Genomic DNA, 26,759 nt, shown 5'->3' on the forward strand with positions numbered 1-26,759 from the left:
AGTGCAAAAACAGCGCTTACAATACCTTCCACGTGCTGTTTTATTTTACATAAAACCATAACGATTAAAAAGCTGGCCTCTCAGCTTTCCGGGTATTGGTTTGTTTTCCCCCTAAACTGTCATTTTTATAGGCACTTGCACTGTCTTCTCAGCAGAATTGCCAATGGCCTTCCTCGAGTCCTACGTTTAGCGACTGGCAAGAATCACGCAGACGGAGCTCGACTCCGGTGGGCACAAGGAAGTAGACAAGGAAGCAGGAAGAAGCAGGAGGCGCACAGATGGGCGGGATCTGCACTGGAGGCGGTGCGACCTTCCGGGGCGGTGCAAGCAGGCGGAACCCGCGTGAGCGAGGTTGGTGTTGCGAAGGGAACTAGTCCGGTGCAGGACGTGGGGCTTTTGCAGCTCAGCTGGTTCCGGCTGGGGAAGATGGCGGTGGCTGGGGCGGTGTCCGGGGAGCCGCTGGTGCACTGGTGCACCCAGCAGTTGCGGAAGACTTTCGGCCTGGATGTCAGCGAGGAGATCATTCAGTGAGAACCGTTCGGGTCCAAGCGGGGAAGGAGCTCTGGGATGTGCACTGCCTGAGCGAACCGGGAAGCGGGGAGGACTGAAAAGTTAAGAGAGAAATATGATAAAGGGGCTGCAGTCTGTAGGCGTCGACTTTTGGCCTCCACCTTTGTAGTTTAGTTTCTGGAATAGGGTGTTCGGCTCCACAATCTGACGGTCGGGCTTTTTTCCTGGGAACATGCCCAATCTGTAATAATTAGAACTGCAAGGCTGTCCCAGAACCAGTTTCCTTTCTAGAGAGGAGGGGCAGGTCAAACTGTATTTCCTAACTTTGAACTCCTTACTCTTTTATTTATTTATTATTATTATTGTTATTATTGAGACGGAGTCTCTGTCGCCCAGGCTGGAGTGCGGTGGCGCGATCTTGGCTCACTGCAGCCTCCGCCTTCCGGGTTCAGGTGATTCACCTGCCTCAGCCTCCCAAGTAGCTGGGATTACAGGCACGCACCACCACACCCGGCTAATTTTTTAAAATTTTTAGTAGAGTTAGGGATTCACCATGTTGGCCAGGCTAGTCTCCAGCTCCTGACCTCAAGTGATCCGCCCGCCTTGACCTCCCAAAGTGCTGGGATTACAGGCATGAGCCACCGCACCCAGATATACTCTGAACATTTCAGTTGGCCCAGTCTGAGTTGTGTCAGTAGAGCCAACAGGATCAGCTGTGTCAGTAGAACCTAGAATTTAAGTGGAAGCAGCGTGGTAGAGTACAAATAGCTTCTGACTCTGGAGTCTGAGGTTCTATATTCTGTTGTCGTTTACCTGTTTTAGAACCCAGGACAGCTTAATTTTTCTCTCTGTACCCTGGTTTCTTCATTTGTAAGATGAATCATTAGTAGAGTTTATCATGCTTTATGACTCCTGTGAAATGGAGATGGTGAACATGACTTAATATCTGCTTTCAACTGATTAAAGAACATTTGTTGCGCTACTGTTACACGCCAGGTGCTGGGGTAACAAAGACAAGATAGTTGGGTTCCCCTTCGTTGATGAGTGCTAAGGTTGGGGAAGTGAAGGGGCTTGTTGGAACACAAAATAAAGGATCCTTATTAAGATTTTAAAAACTCGGAAGGTTTATTGGAAAGGATGACTTTCACCCGAGAACTAAGGAATAGACAGAGGTGGAGGTCCAAAGTGTTCAGGCAGGGGAGAAAACTACAAAAATGGGACTTGATCAAAGAACTGAAAGTGTTCCTTAATTTGATTCCTTGGTCACTGATGCTGAAACCTAAATTGCAGTTCTAGGGCTTTTGTAGGAAGATGAGTTTCTGAGTTTCAGAGAAAATAGACTTTTGGCAAGGAGACAAAGTAGGTTATTTTAATGGATTTTTTTGAGGCCCTAGGAGATGGCTCAAGCCCTTATCCCCAGCACTTTGGGAGGTGGAGGTGGGAGGATTGCTTGAGACTGGGAGTTGGAGACCAGCCTGGACAACATAGCGAGACCCTGTCTCTACAGAAATAAAAAAGTAAACAAGATAAAGGATTTTTTTTGAACACTAGAATAGACAGCAAAACAAAACAGCGAAATCTTATGGTTTGGCTTTACCCTTGCTTGAACGCAGTCAGATTAAGTATTTAGTACTTTTCAAACATTTTTTAAAGCAGTGGAATGCTATCAAATGAAATAATGAAACTTTGCAATATATAAAACAGAAAAGTGTTTTTTATGAATATAAGTTCAAAATTTTCACTTTTTTTTTTTTTTTTTTTTTGAGACGAAGTCTCACTCTGTTACCCAGGCTGGAGCACAGTGGTGCGATCTCAGCTCACTGCAACCTCCGCCTCCCAGGTTCAAGCGATTCTCCTGCCTCAGCCTCTTGAGCAGCTGGGATTACAGGCATGCACCACCATGCCCGGCTAAGTTTTGTATTTTTAGTAGAGATGGGGTTTCACCATGTTGACCAGGTGGTCTGGAACTCCTGACCTCAGATGATCCAACCGCCTCAGCCTCCCAAAGTGCTAGGATTACAGGCATGAGCCACCACGCCTGGCCCAATTTTCACATATCTATTGTAAATATGTGTATTAAATATTAAATATATCAAATGTTATATTAAATATATTAAATATGTGCATTATATTAAATACAGTATTAAAAAAAAGATTGAGGTGGCCAGGCGCAGTGGTTCATGCGTGTAATCTAATCACTTTGGGAGGCTGAGGCAGGCAGATCATTTGAGGTCAGGAATTTCAGACCAGCCTGGCCAACATGGTGAAACCCCCACTCTACTAAAAATACAAAACTTAGCCGGGTGTGGTGGAGTGTGCAGGTCGTCTCAGCTACTTGGAAGGCTGAGGCAGGAGAATCCCTTGAACCGGGGGGCAGAGGTTGCAGTGAGCTGATATCGCACCACTGCACTCCATCCTGGGTGACAGAGTGAGACCTTGTCTCAAAAAAAAAAAAAAAAAAGGAAAAAAGAAAGATTGAGGCTATTTTTGATAAATTAACAATTTGAAATAGGGTAAGAATGATAGGTATAGTCTTCTCAGTCTAGAATCCAGTTGTATTTTGTTTGGATTACACAATATCAAGAAAATGCGTTCTCAGGCCAGGCGTGGTGGCTCACGCCTGTAATCCTAGCACTTTAGGAGGCCAAGGCAGGCGGACCACCTGAGGTCAGGATTTTGAGACCAGCCTGGCCAACATGGTGAAACCCCCATTTCTACTAAAAATACAAAAAAAAATTAGCCAGGTGTGGTGGCAGGCACCTGTAATCCCAGCTCCTTGGGAGGCTGAGGCAGGAGAATCGCTTGAACCCAGGAGGCAGAGGTTGCAGTGAGCTGATATCTCACCACTGCACTCCAGCCTGGGCGACAGAGCGAGACTCCATCTCAAAAAAAAAAAAAAAAAAAATATATATATATATATATATATATATATATATATATATTTATATATTCCCCCTGGGAAGGAGGTCAGCGCCCGTCGGCATGTATTATACTAAGATACTATTTGAAGCATTTGTTAGGTATTCACTAGTATTGCACAACAGGCTATTATGCCATGATGAAAGCATTTGCTGTACCTTGCCTGGCATTTAATTGAGAATTACCCAGGTGTATGTACTACAGTAATGTACTAACTTGAACAATTTATATGAGTAGCCTGAATTTTTGAAATAGCACAGAGCTATTAACTTTTTTTTTTTCTTTTTTTGAGACAGAGTCTCACTCTGTCGCTCAGGCTGGAGTGCAGTGGCAGGATCTCGGCTCACTGCAACCTCCACCTCCCAGGTTCAAGCAATTCTCATGCCTCAGCCTCCCCAGTATCTTGGACTACAGGCTCATGACACCATGCCCAGCTAATTTTTGTATTTTTAGTGGAGACGGGATTTCACCATGTTGGCCAGGATGGTCTTGGTCTCCTGACCTCGTGATCTGCCCGCCTCAGCCTCCCAAAGTGCTGGGATTACAGGCGTGAGCCATTGCACCCAGCCTTAACTTTCTAATTAGTGATACATTTATAAGACATAAATAGCTATACACAGAGTTAACAAAATAAATTTTGGTCCACAATCTGGATGAGTTCATATTATTTTGATAAGATTTGGTATGTAACATATTTGGATGAATGTTGTTCTTTATTATACCTTGTTAAGTAGTTAAAATGACATTTATTCAAATGGTTCTGGAACTCTCTTCCCCAGTTGTTTGAAAAATACTCCAGGGTTGGCCAGGTGCAGTGGCTCAACCTGTAATCCCAGCACTTTGGGAGGCTGAGGCGGGTGGATCACTTGAGGTCAGGAGTTCAAGACCAGCCTGCCCAACATGGCACAACCTTGTCTCTACTAAAAATACAAAAAATTAGCCGGGCGCAGTGGTGCATGCCTGCAATCCCAGCTACTCAGGAGGCTGAGGCAGGAGAATTCTTGAACCTAGGAGCCAGAGGTTGCAGTGAGCCGAGATAGCACCACTGCACTCCAGTCTGGGTGACAGAGTGAGACTCTGTCTCAAAAAAAAAAAAAAAAAGCCAGGTGCAGTGGCTCATCCTGTAATTCCAGCACTTTGGGAGGCTGAGGTGGGTGAATCACTTGAGGTCAGGACTTCGAGACCAGCCTGGCCAACATAGTGAAATCCTGTCTCTACTAAAAAAAAAGCAAAACCAAAACAAAACAAAACAAAAATTAGCTGGGTGTGGTTGTGCGTGCCTGTAATTCCAGCTACTCAGGAGGCTGAGGTAGGAGAATCACTTGAACCTGGGAGATGGAGTTTGCAGTGAGCTGAGATCGCACCACTGCACTCCAGCCTGGGAGACTGAGTGAGACACTGTCTCAAAAAACAAAAAAACCCTCCAGGGTTAAATGATCCCTTGGGATTCTTTACAGTTTTGCAAGTCTTTGATAGCAGTTAATCTTTTGGTGGGGACTGGTAAGTTTGGGGAGCAAGATGATTAAAATGTGTAAGTCCTGAAAAACCATTGTCTTTTCTAATCCATAGTAATTAGAAGATGCCTGTTTTTGGATGGTGTGTGTGTATGTGTGTGTGTATTTTTAATAGAGACGGGGTTTCACCACGTTGGCCAAGCTGGTCTCTAACTCCTGACATCAGGTGATCCACCTGCCTCAGCCTCCCAAACTGCTGGGAGCCACCATGCCCCGCCGTTTTTGTTTGTTTGAGACAGTCTCATTCTGTTGCTCAGGCTGGAATGTAGTGGCGCAATCATGGCTCTGCAGCCTTCACCTTTGAGACTCAAAGGATCCTTCCACCTCAGCCTCCCAAGTAGCTAGGACTACAGGCGTGTGCCTCCATGCCTGGCTAATTTTAATTTTTCTTCTAGAGACAAGGTCTCCCTATGTTGTCCAGGCTGGTCTCAAACTCCTGGGCCCAAGTGATCCTCCAGCCTCAGCCTCCCAAATTGTTGGGATTACAGGCATGGGCTCCCGCACCCAGTCAGAATATTCTCTTAGTGAGGCCCAAAGGCACAAATTTGTTTACCTCTAGAGCATAATTCTGCAATTCCACCATTACACTGTGAAAAGAATGCAGTATATATGATACCAATCATAGGACAATTTCATAATTTTTAAAAAGTTAAAGGATATAGCACTATGGTAATAATTTTTCTTGCATTCCATATCATTGCGTCTGAATTACAGTTTCTTCAGGTTTTACACTGTTTTCAGTGTCTTGTATGTTAATTTTTTTTTTTTTTTTTTTTTTGAGAGGGAGTCTCGCTCGCCCAGGCTGGAGTGCAGTGGCACAATCTCAGCTCACTGCAAGCTCTGTCTTCCAGGTTCGCGCCATTCTCCTGCTTCAGCCTCCCGAGTAGCTGGGACTACAGGAGCCCACTACCATGCCTGGCTAATTTTTTTTTTTGTATTTTTTTTTAGTAGCGACAGGGTTTCACCGTGTTAGCCAGGATGGTCTCGATCTCCTGACCCGGTGATCCACCCACCTCGGCCTCCCACAGTGCTGGGATTACAGGTGTGGGCCACCGTGCCCGGCCGCTTATGTGTTAATTTATAAGTAATTTTTATCACTTCTTTCTCCTGTAATGATAAGATGTTCACTGTAGAAAACTAAAAAAATCAGAAAAGGATAAGAAAGTAAACCAAAATTTAAAAAGTAAACCAAAAAAGTAAACCATAATACTACAACCCAGAAATAAGCACTGTTTCTTTCTTTTTTTTCCCATATATATTACAATGTAATACATTTTAAAAACATATCTATTGTAGGAAAAAAGAAAATAAAAATAAATTAAAACTACCTTTAATCCCATCACTCACTAGTAATCGTTTTGGTGTATAACGTTGTTTTTTTCCTACACATAAGTGTATGTATGTATACATTCATACCAGTTAGGATCATATTGTATTTCTAGCATCTAGCCCAGTACTTGGCTCAAAGTAAACACTCTAATAGATTAATGAATGGTTTTTACTACCTAGATCTCTGTTAAGATTACTGAGAAACAGTGTAAGTTAGTCTTGTTTCAACAACTTACATCTTTGCCTCCTGAGGTACGTTTTGTCAATTGAGAGTGCTGAAGAGATACGAGAATATGTTACTGATCTCCTCCAGGGAAATGAAGGCAAAAAAGGTCAATTCATAGAAGAACTTATAACCAAATGGCAAAAGAATGATCAGGAGTTGATTTCTGATCCTTTGCAGCAGTGCTTCAAAAAAGATGGTAAGTTAATGTAATTAAGCAAATGTTGAAATATTGGTAAGTGAGCAGGCTTAAAGAATTTTTATTTTATTTTATTTTTTTGCTATCTTATGTTTCTTCACAGCTAACTTAAACAGAATCATATGTATACATATTTTTAGTTCGGTTCTACTCAATCCGTAATGAATATTGCTCCAGTTCTTTTTCAACTTAGAAAATATCACAAAAAGGCCAGGCGCGGTGGCTCACGCCTGTAATCCCAGCACTTTGGGAGGCCGAGGCGGGTGGATCACGAGGTCAGGAGATCGAGACCATCCTGGCTAACACGGTGAAACCCCTACTCTACTAAAAATACAAAAAATTAGCCAGGCATGGTGGTGGGCACCTGTAGTCCCAGCTAGTCGGGAGGCTGAGGCAGGACAGTGGCGTGAACCCAGGAGGTGGAGCTTGCAGTGAGCTGAGATAGTGCCACTGCACTCCAGCCTGGGCGACAGAGTGAGACTCCATCTCAAAAAAAAGAAAGAAAAGGAAAATATCACAAAAAAATGTGTGTTTACAGACACAAATGTGGCTTCAGAATAATTTGAAAAATTTATACATAAAGAAACATTTTTCAGTCATGTGCATACCAGGGTGTAAGTAAAGTGTTGATTGGCTATAGTATGAATAGCATTTAGAGATAACTGCTTAAACAGTACAAAAGATGAGCACCAAACTAAATAATCTAAGTTACTGTGCAATCTACAATATCAGAATTTTGTTTGTTTTGAGACATGGTCTCACTTTCATTGCCCAGGCTGGAGTGATGTGGCTTGATCCCAGCTCACTTCAGCCTCTGCTTCCTGGGCTCAGATGATTCTCCCACCTCAGCCTCCTGAGTACCTGGGACTACAGGTGTGTGTTACCACACCTGGCTAATTTTTGTATTTTTTTCTAGAGATAGGGTCTCACTCTGTTGTCCAGGATGCTCTTAAACCCCTTGGTTCAAACAATCCACCTGTCTTGGCCTCTCAAAGTGCTGGGATTATGCATGTGAGCCACTAAGGCTGATTTTAGAATATCAGATTTTAATTTAACTTCTTAATCCCAGCCACTTGTTTGAGTTCTTTTTCATTGACTGCACTCTTGAAAATGATGATTTAAATTTAATTCTGGTTTGACAGGAAAAGATAATTAAAAATCTTCCTGATGATATCTTGACTCTAAATATTGAGCATCACCTTAGTTTATTAGCTATATTAGTTCACCAGGAATGCTCTTATCAATCTGTGTGTGCGTGTGTTTTTTTTTTTTTTCTATCTTTAAAGAAATTTTAGATGGGCAGAAATCAGGAGACCATCTAAAGCGGGGTAGGAAGAAAGGGAGAAACAGGCAGGAAGTTCCTGCATTTACTGAACCTGACATGGCTGCAGAGGTTAAAACACCTTTTGATTTGGCCAAGGTGAGTGCTTATGGATTGAAGCTTTTTCTGACTATTGGAGAAGAGCAAGTGACTAATACATTTCAGAGAGCAAAGTGTACAAATTGGTCTAGAATGGCAATTTTTCAACAAGTGCATGAATTTTAGGGAGAAAAAGTTATATATACTCCTTTCTATAGGGTAGATTTTTTTGTTTGGCAACCTGATTAGTATTATAAACACATCTTTGCTTTTTTTTTTTTTTTTTTTTGTAAGACACAGTCTTGCTCTGTTTCCAGTCTGGAGTGCAGTGGTGTGATCTCTGCTCATTGCAACCTCCACTTCCTGGGTTCGAGCAATTCTCCTGCCTCAGTCTCCCAAATAGCTGGGACTACAGGCATGCGCCACCACACCCAGCTAATTTTTTTTTTTTTTTTTTTTTGAGACAGAGTCTCACTCTGTCGCCCAGGCTGGAATACAGTGGCGCAATCTCAGCTCACCAGAACCTCTGCCTCCTGGGTTCAAGCGATTCTCCTGCCTCAGCCTCCCGAGTAGCTGGGACTACATGCACACACTGCCACGCCCAGCTAATTTTTCGTATTTTAGTGGAGATGGGGTTTCACCAAATTGCCCAAGCTGGTCTTGAACTCCTGAGCTCAGGCAATCCACCCACCTTGGCCTCCCAAAGTGCTAGGATTACAGGCATGAGCCACCGCGCCCGGCCCTGTTTTTGAACTTTAAATAAATGAAGCTAAATAGTGTGTACTCTTATATCTAGCTGCTTTTTTCTTTTTTTTTTTTTTTTTTTTGAGACGGAGTCTTGCTCTTTCACCCAGGCTGGAGTGCAGTGGCGCAATCTTGGCCCACTGCAACCTCTGCCTCCCTGCTTCAAGCAATTCTCCTGCCTCAGTCTCACGAGTAGCTGGGATTACAGGCGTGCATGCTACCACACCCAGCTAATTTTTCGTATTTTAGTGGAGATGGGGTTTCACCATGTTGGCCAGGCTGGTCTTGAACTCCTGACCTCAAGCAATCTGCTTGCCTTGGCCTCTCAAAGTGCTGGGATTACCGGTGTGAGCAACCGTGCCCAGCCAGTGTCTAGCTTCTTTCAATTTATGAGATTCATCTCTACTCTGGGCAGCTATACTTTCTCATTCTCATTGCTACACAGAATTTTATTAAGTGAATACATCACAATTTATCCATTCTATTATTTGAATAGTTTCCAATTCCAGTGCAACAGTGAACATTCTTGTATGTATTTTTGGTGAACATATTTACACATTTCTGTTTAGTATATATCTAGGAGTTGAATTGCTGTGTCATAGAACATGCATATGTTCAACTTCAGTTGATACGAATTTGCAGTCCTGCCAGCAGTGTATGAGAGGTCTAATTCTTTTGTATCTTTGCTAACACTTCATATTTTCTCTTTTTCAGTTTAGCCATTCTGGTTGATATTTAGTGGTATTGCATTTTGTTTTTGTTTTTGCATTATTTTGATGACTAATGAAATTGGGCACTTTTTCATATGCCTGTTAGTCATTAGGATATCTTTTGTTATGAAGTTCTTATTAGGTTTTTTTTGCCCTTTTTTTTTTTTGAGATAGGATCTTGCTCTGTTGCCCAGTGGTGCGAACTCGACTAACTGCAACCTCCACCTTCTGTTTTTCTGTTGTATTATCTGTCCTTTTCTTACTGGTTTCTTATTGAGTCAACTTTATGTTTATTTTTCTTATTTTATTGATTGCCCGTATTTCCAAATCTGTGAATATCACCTGCTTTTAGAGGCATTCTTGTTTCTTATGATCTCCAATTTAGCTGTGCTTAAAGATGTCATATAAACAGATTTAACTGCTACATTTACCTTCCACTAGCCGTAGTAATGGGCTGAAAGCTACTAGCAGAAAAGACAAGGTAATTATCAGCTAGTTTTTCTAGAGTATAACCTTTCCTCAGAACCTTGATTATAACTAATTTGTATTTCTTCCCTTCCCTGCCTTCTTTCTTGGTTCTTGGATAGTATATAAGTTGTTATTGAACAGAACTGAGCATTTTCTCCCTTGACTTTTTACATTGTCATTAATTATTTGATGTTATTTTGATGTCTTTGTATGATTAGGCACAAGAGAACAGCAACTCCGTAAAGAAGAAGACAAAGTTTGTCAATTTATACACAAGAGAGGGACAGGATAGGCTTGCAGTCCTGCTCCCTGGTCGCCACCCTTGTGATTGCCTGGGCCAGAAGCACAAGCTCATCAATAACTGTCTGATCTGTGGGCGCATTGTCTGTGAACAAGAAGGCTCAGGCCCTTGCTTATTCTGTGGCACTCTGGTAAATTATTTCTTTTCTATTTTATTTTACTGTGCTTTGTGTTAATACGTAGGGCCATTCAGATCTAAAGTAATTTCTCTTTTTTTTTTTTTTGAGATGGAGTCTCACTTTGTTGCCCAGGCTGGAGTGCAGTGGCACGATCTCGGCTCGCTGCAGGTTCTGCCTCCCGGGTTCATGCCATTCTCCTGCCTCAGCCTCCCAAGTAGCTGGGACTACAGGTGCCCGCCACCACGCCCAGCTAATTTTTTGTATTTTTAGTAGAGATGGGGTTTTACAGTGTTAGCCAGGATGGTCTCGATCTCCTGACCTCGTGATCCGCCCGCCTCAGCCTCTCAAAGTTCTGGGATTACAGGCGTCAGCCACTGTGCCTGGCCTTCTCTTTTTCTTAGTAAATTTCTTCCCTAAAATATCCAGTGAACTCGAGTAGCAGGGATATGATTAGTTAGAAACCCAAGGTTAGACCAGGCACAGTGGCACATGCCTGTAGTCCCAACACTTTGGGAAGCCAAGGTGGGTTTCGGGAGGCTGAGGTGGGAGGATCACTTGAGCCCAGGAGTTTGAGACCAGCCTGGGCAATGTAGGAAGACCCTGTCTCAAAAAAAAAAAAAAAAAGGTTTTAATTAGCTGGGCTGGGTGTGGTGGTACGCACCTGTGGTAGCAGTTACGTGAGGGACTGAAATGGGAGCTTCACTTGATCCCAGGACATCCAGGCTGCAGTGAGAGAGAGCAAGTCCTTGCCTCAGAAGAAAGAAAGAACCCCAGGTTATATCCTAGTACTGAGGCCATTAATGAGAAGGGTTTGAGAACATACATTGTTGAGAGATCCAAGTCTTCTTGTGTCAAATTAACTTTAAGAAAACTATAGGGGCTGAAATGTCAAAATTTTTTGTCTAAGTCTTCAGTTCTGATGTGGCTCCTAGGGCTAGGAGCCACTGTGACAGAATCCTCAGGTCATTATAGCTTCTATTTCCAGGATTCCACCTTGTCATAGCTCTGCTTTGTCTGAGAGAATGACCTCAAGAATGTAGTGATAATGACTCACAAAAACCCTTTTTTTTTTTTTTTTTTTTTTTCGAGACAGAGTCTTGCTCCGTCCCCCAGGCTGGAGTGCAGTGGCGCGATCTCGGCTCACTGCAAACTCTGCCTCCCGGGTTCACGCCATTCTCCTGCCTCAGCCTCCTGAGTAGCTGGGACTACAGGCGCCCGCCAACACGTCCGGCTAATTTTTTGTATTTTTAGTAGAGACGGGGTTTCACCGTGTTAGCCAGGATGGTCTCGATCTCCTGACCTCGTGATCCACCCGCCTCGGCCTCCCAAAGCACTGGGATTACAGGCTTGAGCCACCGCGCCTGGCCACAAAAACCCTTAATGAGCTATCTAGAAAGCTAATTTTACCAAGTTGAGCTGGCTGTCAGAAGCAATGACATTTGGTGTTGGTAAAGGCATCCATTTTATATTACTTCATTTTCTCCTCTTTTCTGATGGGGCCCTTAATTTTTTCTTTTTTCTTTTCTTTTCTTTTTTTTTTTTTTTTGAGACGGAGTCTCTGTCGCCCAGGCTGGAGAGCAGTGACGCAATCTCAGCTCACTGCAACCTCTGCCTCCTAGGTTCAAGCAATTCTCCTGTCTCAGCCTCCCTAGTAGCTGGGACAACAGGCGTACACCACCACGCCTGGCTAATTTTTTGTATTTTTAGTAAAGACAGGGTTTCACCATATTGGTCAAGCTGGTCTCGGAACTCCTGACCTCAGGTGATCCACCCACCTCAGCCTCCCAAAGTGCTGGGATTACGGGCATGAGCCACTGTGCCTGGTGGGACCCTTAATTTTTTCATATGCTCAGAATAAGCTGATAGACAATGGATGACCTGAAAAATGTAATGTCTGCCAATAAAAATGTCCATTAAATGGCAGTAAATCTCCTCCCATATGGAGCTTTCTCTTTAGAGCAAGCTTTTATAGCTGCTGGCAGGAACTCTGTGATGTCATTGAGGCAACTGCTAGAAAGTATTGTACAGTGTTTTCTCCTAGGTCCCTTGAATCTTTTAGTTGAAGAAACAAAGTAATGTAAAGCAGATTGGCCTTGAAGTTTGTTTGTTTGTTTTTTGAGACGGAGTCTCACTCTCTTGCCCAGCCTGGAGCGCAGTGGCTCACTGCAACTTACGCCTCCTGGATTCAAGTTCAAGCGATTCTCCTGCCTTAGCCTCTCGAGTAGCTGGGATTACAGGTGCCCACTACCACGCCCAGCTAAGTTTTGTATTTTTAGTAGAGACAGGGTTTCTCCATATTGACCAGGCTGGTCTTGAACTCCTGACCTCAGGCGATCTACCTGCCTCGGCCTCCCAAAGTGCTGGAATTACAGGCATGAGCCACTGCACCTGGCCCTTGTTTGTTTTTTAGACAGAGTCTCAGGCCAGGCATGCTGGCTTATGTCTGTAATCCCAGCACTTTGGGAGGCTGAGTTGGGAGGATGACTTGAGCCTGGGAGGTGGAGGTTGCAGTGAGCAGAGATGGTGCCACCGCACTGCAGTCTGGGTGACAAGGCCACACCCTGACTCAAAAAAAAAAAAAAAAAAAAAAGAAGAAAAAGTAACGTACTCTCAAAGGATAAATATTTCCCACTGTTGAGAATACTGGATAAAACATATGAGACTTTACCATAAAAAGCAACCCAGTTCTAATCATGAAGCCCAAATCTGACAAGAGAAGTTAATTATAAGATGTCTTATTAGAAAGAACCAGAAGCCAGGTATGGTGGCTGATGCCTATAATCCCATTGCTTTTGGAGGCTGAGGAGGGAAGACTGCTTAAGCCCAGGAGTTCAGGACCAGCCTGGGCAACATAGCAAAACCCCATATCTACAAAGAAGTCCCAGCTCCTAAGTAGCTGGGACTACAGGCACACACCACCATGCCAGGTTAATTTTTGTATTTTTTTGTTGAAATGGGCTTTGGCCATGTTGCCCAGGCTGCTCTTGAATTCCTGCGCTCAAGCAATCTGCCCACCTCAGCCTCCCAAAGTGCTGGGATTACAGTCATGAGCCACTGTGCCCAGCCTTTTTTTTTTTTTTTTTTCTAAACCATTAAGTCATTCAGGGACATGTGCAGTGATATAAGTTGTTTGTTTGGGTCATAAAAAAGAAATGGAAAGAGATCTGGAGAAAACTCATTTGCATTTTTATATTTTGGTGTGTTTGGATTAAAAAACACCAATAGTCTCATTTTATCATCATCTAATGTGTAATTTCAGGTTACTTTTAGATATATCAAGAAAACAATATAATTTAACTATTGGATCGTATGTCTTACTCTTATTATTTTACAGGTGTGTACTCATGAGGAACAAGATATTTTACAGCGTGACTCAAACAAGAGCCAGAAACTGCTAAAGAAACTCATGTCAGGTAGACAGCAGTCTTGTAATTGGATCACTGGGATGATGGGTACCTTGTTGCATCTGTGGTTGTTTCTCTTTTCTGTATCCCCAGAGTGCAAGATGCAGTTTATTCACTCATTCTCAGTTTTTTGTTTTTTTTGTTTTTGTTTTTGTTTTTTTTTTGAGGTGGAGTCTCACTCTTATCACCCAGGCTGGAGTGCAGTGATGCGATCTCGGCTCACTGCAACCTCTGCCTCCTGGGTTCAAGTGATTCTCCTGCCTCAAACTCCGGAGTAGCTGGGATTGCAGGCGTGTGCCACCACATGTAGCAAATATGTACTTTTTTTTTTTTTTTTTGAGATGGAGTCTCGCTCTGTCACCCAGGCTAGAGTGCAGTGGCGCTGATCTTGGCTCACTACAACCTCTGCCTCCTGGGTTCAAGCAATTCTCTTGCCTCAGCCTGCCAAGTAGCTGGGACTACGGGCACATGCCACCATGCCCAGCTAATTTTTTGTATTTTTAGTAGAGATGGGGTTTCACCATGTTAGCCAGGGCGGTCTCGATCTCCTGACCTCGTGATCCACCCACCTTGGCCTCCCAAAGTGCTGAGATTACAGGCATAAGCCACCACGCCCAGCCACTATTTACGTTTTTTTTAGTAGAGATGGGGTTTTGCCATGTTGGCCAAGCTGGTCTTGAACTCATGACCTCAAGTGATCTGCCTGCCTCAGCCTCCCAAAGCACTGGGATTACAGGTGTGACCCACTGTGCCTGGCCTATTCACTCATTCTATAAGCATCTATTTTTTAGAAAAATTATTAAGACTACATAACATTGGGCCGGGCGCGGTGGCTCACGCCTATAATCCGAGCACTTTGGGAGGCCGAGGCGGGTGGATCATGAGGTTAGGGGTTCGAGACCAGCCTGACCAACATGGTGAAACCCCGTCTCTACTAAAAATACTAAAAAATTAGCTGGGCGTGGTGGCGGGCGCCTGTAATCCCAGCTACTCAGGAGGCTGAGGCAGGAGAATTGCTTGAACCCAGGAGACGGAGGTTGCAGTGAGCCGAGATCACGCCACTGCACTCCAGCCTGGGCGACAGAGCAAGACTCTGTCTCAAAAAAAAAAGACTACATAACATTGAACAGCAAAATAAATAATAGTATTACATTATAATCTACACTTGATCTTAGCCATAAAGGCCGAGAAGCGATACATTATAATCTAAAGAATAAAATTAATATCCATGTGACCATACTTGTATAAATAACTGAATAAGTTAATAAAATGGAGAAAGGACAACTCTTCTTATAAAAGAATTCCAGTTAATAAAGTACAAGGAATGAAAATACTAGAAAATCACAATTAGAACACTACAGTAGTAACTGCCACAAGCACAATCCACCAATGGATACTGAAATTATTGGGTGGAAGTTTAAGAACGAGAGATTTACAATGTCATGAAAGACAAGAAAAGATTGAAGAAACGTCACAGATCGGAGTAGACTAAGGATATATGTGACGACTAATTGCAGTATAGATCCAGTATTAGATCCTAGAACAGAAAAATGACATTAATGGGAAAAAAATGTTCAAATAGTCTGTTTATAGTGTTATACCAATGTTAATTTCTTAGTTTTGATAATTGTACTATGGTTTTGTAAGATAAGATGGTAACATTAAAGGAAGCTATGTGAAGGTTATATAGGAACTCTGCTTATTTTCTAATTATTTTGTATGCCTTTTATGCTTGATACACACCTGACAAAAATGGTTAAGGACTTTTTTTTTTTTTTGAGACGGAGTTTCACTCTTTTTGCCCAGGCTGGAGTGCAATGGTGCGATCTCGGCCCACCGCAACCTTTGCCTCCTGGGTTCAAGTGATTCTCCTGCCTCACCCTCCCCAGTAGCTGGGATTACAGGCATGCACCACCACCCTGGCTAATTTTGTATTTTTAGTAGAGATGGGGTTTCTTCATGTTGGTCAGGCTGGTCTTGAACTCCTGACCTCAGGTGATCCACCCGCCTCAGCCTCCCAAAGTGCTGGGATTAAGGTGTGAGCCACCACACCCGGCCAACATTTTTTTTTTTTTTTTTTTTTTTGAGACGGAGTTTTGCTCTTGTTGCCCAGGCTGGAGTGCAGTGGCGCCATCTCGGCTCACTGCAACCTCCGCAACCTGAGTTCAAGTGATTCTCCTGCCTCAGCCTCTTGAGTAGCTGGGATTACAGGCGCATGCCATCATGCCCAGCTAATTTTTTTTTATTTTTAGTAGAGATGGGGTTCCCCCACGTTGACTAGGCTGGTCTTGAACTCCTGACCTCAGGTGATCCGCCCACCTCAACCTCCCAAAGTGCTGAGATTACAGGCGTGAGCCACCACACTCGGTCACTTAAGGACATTATTTTTATTTATTATTTATTTAGTTAGTTAGTTTTGAGATGGAGTCACGCCCAGGCTGGAGTGCGGTGGCGCGATCTCGGGTTCACGCCATTCTCCTGCCTCTTGCCTCAGCCTCCTGAGTAGCTGAGACTGGCGACGCCCGCCACCATGCCCAGCTAATTTTTTTGTATTTTTTTAGTATAGACGGTGTTTCACCATGTTAGCCAAGATGGTCTCGATCTCCTGACCTTGTGATCCACCTGCCTCAGCCTCCCAAAATGTTGGGATTACAGGCATGAGCCACCGCACCCCTATTTTTAATTTTTTTTAGACGGAGTCTTGCTCTGTCACCCAGGCTGGAGTGCAGTGGCGCGATCTTGGCTGACTGCAACCTCCGCCTCCTGGGTTCAAGCGATTCTCCTGCCTCAGCCTGCCAGGTAGCTGGGAGTACAGGCGTGCACCACTATGCCCAGCTAAATTTTGTATTTTTAGTAGAGATGGGGTTTCACCATGTTGGTTGGCCATGATGGTCTTGATCTCTTGACCTCGTGATCCACCTGCCTCGGCCTCCCAAAGTGCTAGAATTACAGGCATGAACCACCGTGCCCAGCAGTTAAGGACATTATTAAAAGGAAAAACAATATACTCATTACTCACTACTTATGCAAATATTTCATTTTGTTCCTACCTTGGTTCATAGTAGTTTTTGTTTTATATCAACAGATTGGTTGGGATTATAATGTAGTAATCTGTGTAAAAACATTTGTTTTTCCATTTTTCCAACTAATTCATAATTAGCTGCCATCTTGTTATATATTCATAATTGTTTTTAGCAGCTAAAAATAGTCTTTTAACTTGGTTTATTATAATATGATTATTTCCTAATTACTGGGTATTTGTTTCCAAATTTTAAATAATATCACAAATTGTCACCTTTATTAACATAGCTTTTGATTTATTTCCTTGTGATAAATTCCTAAGAATAATGTTACTACATCAAATAATGTGATCTTTTTTTGACACTCGAGATGTATTTGCCAGATTATTTTGTCAAAATATATAAATCATCGGGCACGGTGGCTCATGCCTGTAATCCTAGCACTTTGAGAGGCGGAGACGGGCGGATCACCTGAGGTCGGGAGTTTGAGACCAGCCTGACCAATGTGGAGAAACCCCGTCTCTACCAAAAATACAAAATTAGCTGGGCGTGGTGGTGCATGCCTATAATCCCAGCTACTCGGGAGGCTGAGGCTGGGAATTGCTTGAACCAGGAGGCGGAGGTTGCGGTGAGCCAAGATTGCACCATTGCACTCCAGCCTGGGCAATGAGAGTGAAACTTCCATCTCAAAAAAAAAAAATCATATTAATCTATAGCAATATTAGCATTCTACCCAGAAACCTGTTCACTCTTGAGTTTTGACATTTCAAATTTGTTTTAGTTGTAAAAGGCTGTAATTTTATTTTATTTTTTTTGAGTTGGAGTCTCTGTCACCTAGGCTGGAGTGCAGTGGCGTGATCTTGGCTCACTGCAACTTCTGCCTCCCAGGTTCAAGCAATTCTCCCGCCTCAGCCTCCTGAATAGCTGGCATTACAGGTGCCTGCCACCACACCCAGCTAATTTTTGCATTTTTAGTAGAGACAGGGTTTTGCCATGTTGGCCAGGCCTCCTGACCTCAGGTGATCTACCCACCTTGGCCTCCCAAAGTGCTGGGATTACAGGCATGAACCACCACGCCCAGCCTGTAATTTTATTATTAATGAGGTTGCACATGCCTCTATATTTTTTTCAATTAGATTTTAAGGTAATCATTCTGAGAAAAAATAGTTCTGATTGTACGTACTTTCCTTTGTTTGTTTGTTTGTTTGTTTGTTTGTTTGTTTGTTTTGAGAGAGTCTCACTCTGTCGCCCAGGCTGGAGTGCAGTGGCGTGATCTCCGCTCACTGCAAGCTCCGCCTCCTGGGATCACACCATTCTCCTACCTCAGGCGCTCGAGTAGGGGGGACTACAGGTGTCCGCCACCACGCCCGGCTAATTTTTTGTATTTTCAGTAGAGACGGGGTTTTACCATGTTAGCCAGGATGGTCTCGATCTCCTAACCTCATGATCCGCCTGCCTTGGCCTCCCAAAGTGCTGGGATTACAGGCGTGAGCCACCGCACCTGGCCTTGTTTGTTTGTTTTTAGACAGTCTCTGTCAGGCTGGAGTACGTTGGTATGAACACATTTTACTGCAGCAATTCTCCTGCCTCAGCCTCCCAAGTAGCTGGATCTACAGGCTTGTACCACCATGTTTGGCTAATTTTTAAATTGTTTGTACAGATGGGCTCTCACCTTGTTGCCCAGGCTAGTCTTGAACTCCTAGGCTCAAGTGATCCTCCCACCTCAGCCTCCCAAAGTGCTGGGATTACAGGCGTGAGCCACCGCGCCTGGCCACTGGTCTAATTTCTAACTGTGTGAATTCAGTAAATTTATAGTCATCTCTGAACTTCAGTTACTTTATCTGTAAAATAAAGATAATACAAACTGTCTTACAGGGTTATTGTGAAAATTAAATAACATGTATACTAAGTGCCTCAGCATTTAGCAGGTTCTCATTAAACTGAAACTGTTCATTTTTTCTGCCCCTTTTGTGAAATTTTCTTTTTTCTTCCATTATTTAGTGTTTAGTTTTGATAATATAAACGTATATTTAGGCTGGCATGGTGGATCATGTCTGGAATCCCAGTACTTTGAGATGCTGAGTTGGGAGGATTGTTTGAAGCCAGGACTTTGAGACCAGCCTGAGCAACATAGTGAGACCGCCTCTCTACAAAAATTTAAAAATTCAGACACAATGGCATGTGCTTGTTGTCTCAGCTACTCAGGAGGCTGAGGTGGGAGGATCACCTGAGCCTAAGAGTTTGAGACTGCAGTGAGCTATGATCACACTACTGCACTCCAGACTGGGCAACAGCATTAGATCCTGTCTTGAAAAAACGTATATTTAAAGGTGATATTCAGCAAATTTTTTTTTCACTGAGAAGACATTTTCATGTCACATTCTTAAATATTTTGGTGCCCTTAGTGAACCAAATTTTTATAAAGGAAGAAAAGATCCCTGCCATTTATCGAAAACCTGTCATGTGTCAAGCACTGCTTATTGCTGTACAGGTAAGGCCTGGACTGTGTACTTGTTTTCTGTTGACATGAAGGCTCCAGGCCATCAGGCCAGAACCAGATCTTCTGATGTTTTGTTCTTTGTTGCACACTGGTACAACTAATTTGTATTTAGAGGCTGACACCATTTGACTTCCTTATTGAATTTCAGGGGTGGAGAATTCTGGAAAGGTGGACATCTATACCAAGGACCTTCTTCCTCATCAAGAATTGCGAATTAAGTCTGGTCTGGAGAAGGCTATCAAGCATAAAGACAAACTGTTAGAGTTTGACAGAACTAGGTATGAAAGGGTTAGAATAACAAATGCTAAGAAATAAACTAGTCCACAGATTCTGGCCATTATCTTGGTACTTGATACCTTCCCTAAGTGGGGCGTGAAAGAGTTTATAGCAAAAGAAGAGCTGGATGCTCTACATAGGAGGCCTACATCTTGTTTTTTAATTCATGTTTGAATAATATAGGCTCCCACCAAAAGAATCCTGTCCTGTAGCATTTTTTGATTCCTGGCAAATGTTAGTATATCCCCTGGACAGTTATGTGAGTTGACAGAATTCACCACTTGTTCTACTTGTAGCCATTCAGTCACCTGTATTAGAGTACCTGTTATGTGCAAACTGTTAGGCTGGGCCCTGGAGAATCTGTAAGGAATTGCCTCTGGGAGAACATAGGTTATGCCCTATCATAGGAAGGCATGATTTACCCTTCTCCTTTCCTTTGACTAAATTTGTTTTTTGATTCAATAATCAGTATATTAAAATACAACTAAATTAGCATTATACTAGTGCATTATTATTTAGCCCATTGACTTTAGGAGATAGATTTATGATAATTCTGTTTTTGACTTCCTCCTTACTTACATTTTTTTTCTTTTGAACAAAATATTTGTTGAAAACCAGTTAGTGGTAAAAAATGTTTGGATAGGATTTATATGCTCCCTTCTCAAATGACTCTGTGAGGGTCCTCAGAGAGACCCTAAATCTCTTGTAACCTGAGAGTCTGTTGCTGGCATTGTAATCTTTTGATGAGACATTCCTGCTACTTCCAAACCTTTAGCTATGAATACATGAGATAAGATTTAGAAAACTATTCCTTAAATAAACCCATCACAAGGTGTATAACTCATATTCACTCTTCATCCTTTCAGTATCACATTTCACCCTGCTCAGTAAAATGTATTATTAGAAATAGAAATGGAGGCCAGGTGCGGTGGCTCACGCCTGTAATCCCGGCACTTGGGGAGGCCAAGGTGGGTGGATCACGAGATCAGGAGATCCAGAATATCCTGGCTAACACGGTGAAACCCCACCTCTACTAAAAATACAAAAAAGTTAGCCAAGCGTGGTGGCAGGTGCCTGTAATCCCAGGTACTCGGGAGGCTGAGGCAGGAGAATGGCATGAACCCAGGAGGCGGAGCTTGCAGTGAGCCAAGATGGTGCCATTGCACTCCAGCCTGGGCAACAGAGCGAGACTCTGTCTCAAAAAAAACAAAACAAAACAAAACAAAAAAACTAGAAATAGAATGCACTTACTTCTTGATAAACAGAAACTGGAAAAGGGTCTCTCCCTATTGTTGCTGTTTTGCTGGTGTGTTCATGGGTACCAGTTTCATTATCTAGGTTTTTGTATAAGACCAATTTCCACCAGGCACAGTGGCTCATGCCTGTAATCCTAGCACTTTGGGAGGCCAAGGCAGATGGATTGCTTGAGCCTGGAAGTTTGAGAGCAGCCTGGGCAACATAGCAAAACTCCGTCTGTACAAAAAATACAGAAATTAGCCAGACATAATGTTACATGCCTGTAATCCCAGCTACTTGGGAGGCTGAGGTGGGAGGATTGATTGAGACTGGGAAGTGGAGGTTACAGTGAGCCGAGATTAATCCAGTGCACTCCAGCCTGGGTGTCACAGTGAGATTGTCTTAAAAAAAAAAAAATTTCCTCCAGAGTACTCTTAAAAAGTTTCTACTCTAAGTCTGCTTTATTTTTGTTTTATTTTTTTGGTGTGTGATCCGCCAGCCTCAGCCTCCCAAAGTGCTGGAATTACAGGTATGAGTCACCGCGCTTGGCCTAAGAAGACAAATTTTTTTTTTTTTTTTTTTGAGATGGAGTCTTGCTCTGTCACCTGGGCTGCAGTGCAGTGGCGCCATCTTGGCTTACTGCAAGCTCCGCCTCCCGGACTCACACCATTCTCCTGCCTCAGCCTCCTGGGTAGCTGGGACTACAGGCGCCCGCCACCACGCCTGGCTAATTTTTTTGTATTTTTAGTAGAGACGAGGTTTCACCGTGTTAGCCAGGATGGTCTCGATCTCCTGACCTTGTGATACGTCCACCTCGGCCTCTCAAAGTGTTGGGATTACAGGCATGAGCCACTGCGCCCGGCTGACCAAATTTTTTTATAATTCGACCTGAGTATGAAAATTTGAAGCCAATATATGAATCTAACTTCAGTATTTCCCTTATGTCTATTTATGTCACTATTTGTAATTATGGGGAAACTTAATCTTAACTGGATTTATGACATTGGAGTAATCACTCAACTTCTATGAGCCCCAGGTTTATTATATGTAGAATGAGAGAGTTAGACCATCAAGATTCCTTCCAGTTTTTAGTTTCTCTATCAGTATGATCTTAGAGATAGGCCTGATTGTCATATCTTGGAACTTGGCCCCAGTGCATTAGTGAGAACCTGGAAAGTGGGGTATAGGTAATGACATATAGTAGTAGGGTAATAGAATATCTTAAGAGTAAATAGTTGGCCAGGTGCAGTGGCTCACACCTGTAATCCTAGCACTTTGGGAGGCCAAGGTGGGTGGATCACGAGGTGAGGAGTTCAAGACCAGCCAGGCCAAGATGGTGAAACCCCATCCCTACTAAAAATACAAAAATTAGCCAGGCATGGTGTTGTGCCTATAATCCCAGCGACTCAGGAGGCTGAGGCAGAGAACTGCTTAAGCTGAGGAGGCAGTCACACGACTGCACTCCAGCCTGGGCGACAGAGCGAGACTCTGTCTCAAAAAAAAAAAAGGTAAATAGTTAAGCTACAGAACTGAGACTTCAGCATAGAACTCCAGTAAGCAAATAAGCCTAGCAAGAATAGACTGGATCCCAATTACAGAGGGACTAGGATGCTTGGTAAGCTGTCGAACTTGAACTCAGATACAGCAAAACCAGGCTGAAGCCCAGCTTTCGGAAGGTAGAGGCTGGACTAATATGAAAGGTAGAAGGAAAATGGATTATGGTGCTGTGTCTTTTCTTACCTGAGGTTGAGATAAGTTCTAGGAGCTGAGCCTACACTGGAGATAAAACATATGCAGAGCTTGACCTGATTTTGGAACATATTTGAGATATTAAGTTACCTTGAAACTGTTTTCCAATAATCAGTCGTTATTTGTCAACAGATGACCTAATTACCATGTGTTCCCTTTTTGTCAGTATTCGAAGGACCCAAGTCATTGATGATGAGTCAGATTACTTTGCCAGTGATTCTAACCAATGGTTGTCCAAACTTGAGCGGGAAACCTTGCAGAAGCGAGAGGAGGAGCTGAGAGAACTTCGACACGCCTCTCGACTTTCTAAGAAGGTCACCATTGACTTTGCAGGAAGGAAGATCCTGGAAGAAGAAAATTCACTAGCAGAGTATCATAGCAGGTAAGTGAGCAGCACTAGAAAGGGTCTCAAAGAAGGAATAGGTTGACCATAAAGGATTTTCCCTTTCTAGTGGATCTTTTATTTTTGTTGATTTAAAAAATGTGTTTATTTGGAACAGAAAACATGTAAGAATAGCTAAGAAAAAATTTTTAAATGAACACTCCTACCAGATAATTACTGATTTTTGTGGGTTTTTTTTTTTGTTTTTGTTTTTTTTTGAGATGGAGTCTTGCTTTGTTGCCCAGGTTGGAGTGCAGTGGCCTGATCTTGGCTCATTGCAACCTCTGCCTCCCAGGTTCAAGCCATTCTTCTGCCTCAGCCCCTTGAGTAGCTGGGATTACAGGTGCCCACCACCATGCCCAGCTAATTTTTGTATTTTTAGTAGAGACAGGTTTTCACCATGTTGGCCAGGCTGGTCTCAAACTCCTGACCTCAAGTGATCCGCCTACCTCAGCCTCCCAAAGTGCTGGGATTATAGGCATGAGTCACCATGCTCAGCAAAAAAAAGTTTTTGAAACAATGCGGTATAGTTTGGGCACAGAAATAGATTAATGAAACAGAATCCAGAAAGAGATTGGTATGTTTACATTGTGTTTGTATGTGTGCACGGGTGTGTGTATATATGTATGTGAGCTTAGTAATCAATAAAGCTAACATTTTTAATCACTAAATAAATAAATATGTTATTTTGGGATAATTGCCTGTTTAGAAAAAAATCTAGGTAATGTCTTTATCTCAGACCATTCTATGATGCCGTAATAAGTTTCACTAAAGAGTTAAATATAAACAAATATAAACAATATAAAGGGATCAGAAAGAAATACAGAATTATAGGAGAATATAATTATAGTCTTGGTGTGATAAAGCTCTTCCTAAGCAAGATACAAAATCCTGAAGTCATGAAGATATAAGATATTTTAAATAAAAAAGACAGTACCAAGTTGGAAGAAAATATTTTAAGTGGTTTTAACAGTCAAAGGAACAATATCCATACTATATAAGTAAGAACTCTTGCAAATTAAAAGAAAACGACCGAAAACTCCAGCAGAAAAATGGACAAAAACTAAGAACAGACAATTTACAAGTGGGGAAGTACAAATAGCCAGTAACATTTGAAAAGATGTTTAACTAGCAATCAGGAAATACAGCTTTAAAAACAATATATCAATTTTTTTTGGCTCATCAAATTTGGCTTAAATTTTTTTAAAAAGATATTCCATATTGTGTGGGTATAGGGGGAGTATTAAAATGGTGCAGCCTACATACTGTATGATTTTAACTATTCAGTAGTTTCCAGGGATTAGAAGAGAGGGAGGAATAAATAGAAGGAGCACAGAGAAGATTTTTAAAGCAGTAAAACTACTCTGTATATAATTATAATGGTAAATATATGTCATTATAAATTTGTCCAAACCCATAAATTGTACAATACCAGGAGTGAACCCTAATGTAAACTGTGGCTTTTGGGTGATAATGATGTGTCAGTGTAGGTTGATCAGTTGTAACAAATGTACCACTCTGGTGAGGGATGCTAATAATGGGGGAGGCTATGTATTTGGGAGGTCTCGGGATGTGGATGACCTCTGTATATTCCTCTCAATTTTGCTCTGAACCTAAAACTGCTCTAAAAAATAAAGCCTAAGGCTGGGTGCGGTGGCTCACACCTGTAATTTCAGCACTTTGGGAGGCCAAGGTGGGAGGATCACTTGAGGCCAGGAGTTCAAGACCAGCCTGGGCAACATACCGAGACCCCACCTTAAAAAAAGTCTATTAACATAAACATAAACAAAAAAGTTACAACTTTTTAGAAGAGAATATTTAAATTGTGCATACTTTTTTTTTTTTTTTTTTTTTTTGAGACGAAGTCTCGCTCTGTTGCCCAGGCTGGAGTGCAGTGGCGTGACCTTGGCTCACTGCAAGCTCCGCCTCCTGGGTTCATGCCATTCTCCTGACTCAGCCTCCCAAGTAGCTGGGACTACCGACGCCCGCCACCACGCCTGGCTAATTTTTTTTTGTAGTTTTAGTAGAGACAGGGTTTCACTGTGTTAGCCAGGATGGTCTCGATCTCTTGACCTTGTGATCCACCCGCCTCGGCCTCCCAAAGTGCTGGGATTACAGGCATGAGCCACTGCGCCCAGCACTAAATTGTGCATACTTTTGACTTATCAGCTACACACCAGATATCAAGATAACAATTTCCTTTTCCCTTGTCAAAGATTTTTTTAAAAATTTGCCATTCTCAGACATGAAAAATGGTATTTCATTCTAATTTTTATTCACATTCCTTTGCTTTAGTTGTATGCTAGTATATTTGAGTGTTCTAAAAATGTATTCATTTGCTTTTTTATTATTTCTTTTATAGAGATTCTAGAGTTCTGGATATACTTATCATTATACTGTGTCAAATCTATTCCTTTCAGACCTCACTCTCCCCATGCTATTTTAGACTTACCTCATCATACAAATTCTTGTACTTTTTAAAAGCTTCAGGCCTTTGTTTCTGATTTTTCCTTGGTTTGGAAATTCCTCCCCCAGTCTTTGCATTTCACATACCTACCTCTCCCTTGAACCTACATGATACAACATGTTGGATGATGGAATAATAACCACTAAACGGACTGTGCCTGTTTCATAGTAATTATTACATCCCCTCATGTATGATTCATCATCTATACGGCTGTCTTAAATCTGCCACTTGGATTGAAAGCCTCTTAAAAAAAAAAAGCCTCTTGAAGGCAGGAACAATGTCTTCCCCACCTTTTAAGCTGCCTTATATATGAGATATTCCTAACAAACATATATTGAATTGAATTGAAGGTCAAGTTTAGCCTTTCCTGTTAGTTGAAGCTTTTCATTATGTTGTGCCTCACAATGATTGTTGTTATCCACAAATGTTTGTCAAGCATCCAACAGGAGTATTGAATACAGTAGCAAGTACTGTAGAGCTATAGAATGAATTAAGATAGGGTTCCTTCAGGGCTTATGATCTCTTACTAACTAACCAGTAGGTTTCCACAATCTTTAAATGAAAATCATCACATTATTTTATAGATTTAGAGCCAGATATCCAGTGCCAACATCATAGGCATGGGATAACATGGGATGTATCCAATGATTGTTTAGATAGTGGGTACTATAGGACCTTAGAGAGAGGATTAAGCATTTTTGTGCTGGGCCAGTAGGGTACCTCTGTATAACTTCTGAGCCTTCAAGCAAAGATAGAATGCAGACTAGCGAGAAGGAGTGGAGAAAGGACTGCTGAGTAGGCAGAGGAATAACTGTATAGGTTGTACTGAGAAGATGAGCTGCCATAGAATACTCCTCTGTGGGTCAGGGTATTCCTAGGCAACTTTTTTTTTTCTTTTTGTGACAGGGCCTTATTGACTATTGCCCAAGCTGGAGGACAGTGGCACCTTGAACTCCTGGGCTCAAGTGATCCTCCCATCTCATCCTCCCAAGTAGCTAGAACTACAGGAGTGAGCCATCATGCCCAGCTAATTTATTTTTTGTAGAACCAGGGTCTCTCTATGTTGCCCAAGCTGGTCTCAAACTCCTGGCCTCAAGTGATCCGCCTTCTTTGGCCTATGATAGTGTTGGAATTACAGGCATGAGCCACCACTCCTGGCCTCTAGGCAGCTTTTCTGGTCTTGGCATGTTTAATGATCTTGTTGAGCAGGTGAATGACTGTAGTGTGCCCTATGTATTTTCTTGGTATTCTGGAACTTTTATTTTATTTTATTTTTTAAAATTTTTTGAGACAGTGTCTCGCTCTATTGCCCAGGCTGGAGTGCAGTGGC

The 26,759-nt window shown here is 42.5% G+C and overlaps 1 protein-coding gene across 5 annotated transcripts in view; it reads left to right on the top strand.

Moving 5' to 3' along the window:
- The first annotated feature begins 372 nt into the window (after positions 1-372).
- The window catches only part of TRIP4 (thyroid hormone receptor interactor 4), a 68,718-nt gene continuing 42,331 nt past the window's right edge, over positions 373-26,759 (top strand). For all 5 annotated transcript variants that reach the window (XR_004030538.1, XM_004093098.2, XM_030814548.1 and 2 more), the window contains exons 1-7: positions 373-527; positions 6,525-6,694; positions 7,981-8,114; positions 10,195-10,407; positions 13,730-13,808; positions 19,468-19,597; positions 22,747-22,962. Coding sequence is in view for 4 of the 5 variants with exons in the window: in XM_004093098.2 (XP_004093146.2) it covers positions 427-527; positions 6,525-6,694; positions 7,981-8,114; positions 10,195-10,407; positions 13,730-13,808; positions 19,468-19,597; positions 22,747-22,962 (1,043 nt within the window). In the remaining variant the exon portion in view is untranslated. The remainder of the gene's footprint in view (positions 528-6,524; positions 6,695-7,980; positions 8,115-10,194; positions 10,408-13,729; positions 13,809-19,467; positions 19,598-22,746; positions 22,963-26,759) is intronic.

The sequence above is a fragment of the Nomascus leucogenys genome, chromosome 6 (genome assembly GCF_006542625.1).
Source record: "Nomascus leucogenys isolate Asia chromosome 6, Asia_NLE_v1, whole genome shotgun sequence".
Classification (NCBI taxonomy): domain Eukaryota; kingdom Metazoa; phylum Chordata; class Mammalia; order Primates; family Hylobatidae; genus Nomascus; species Nomascus leucogenys.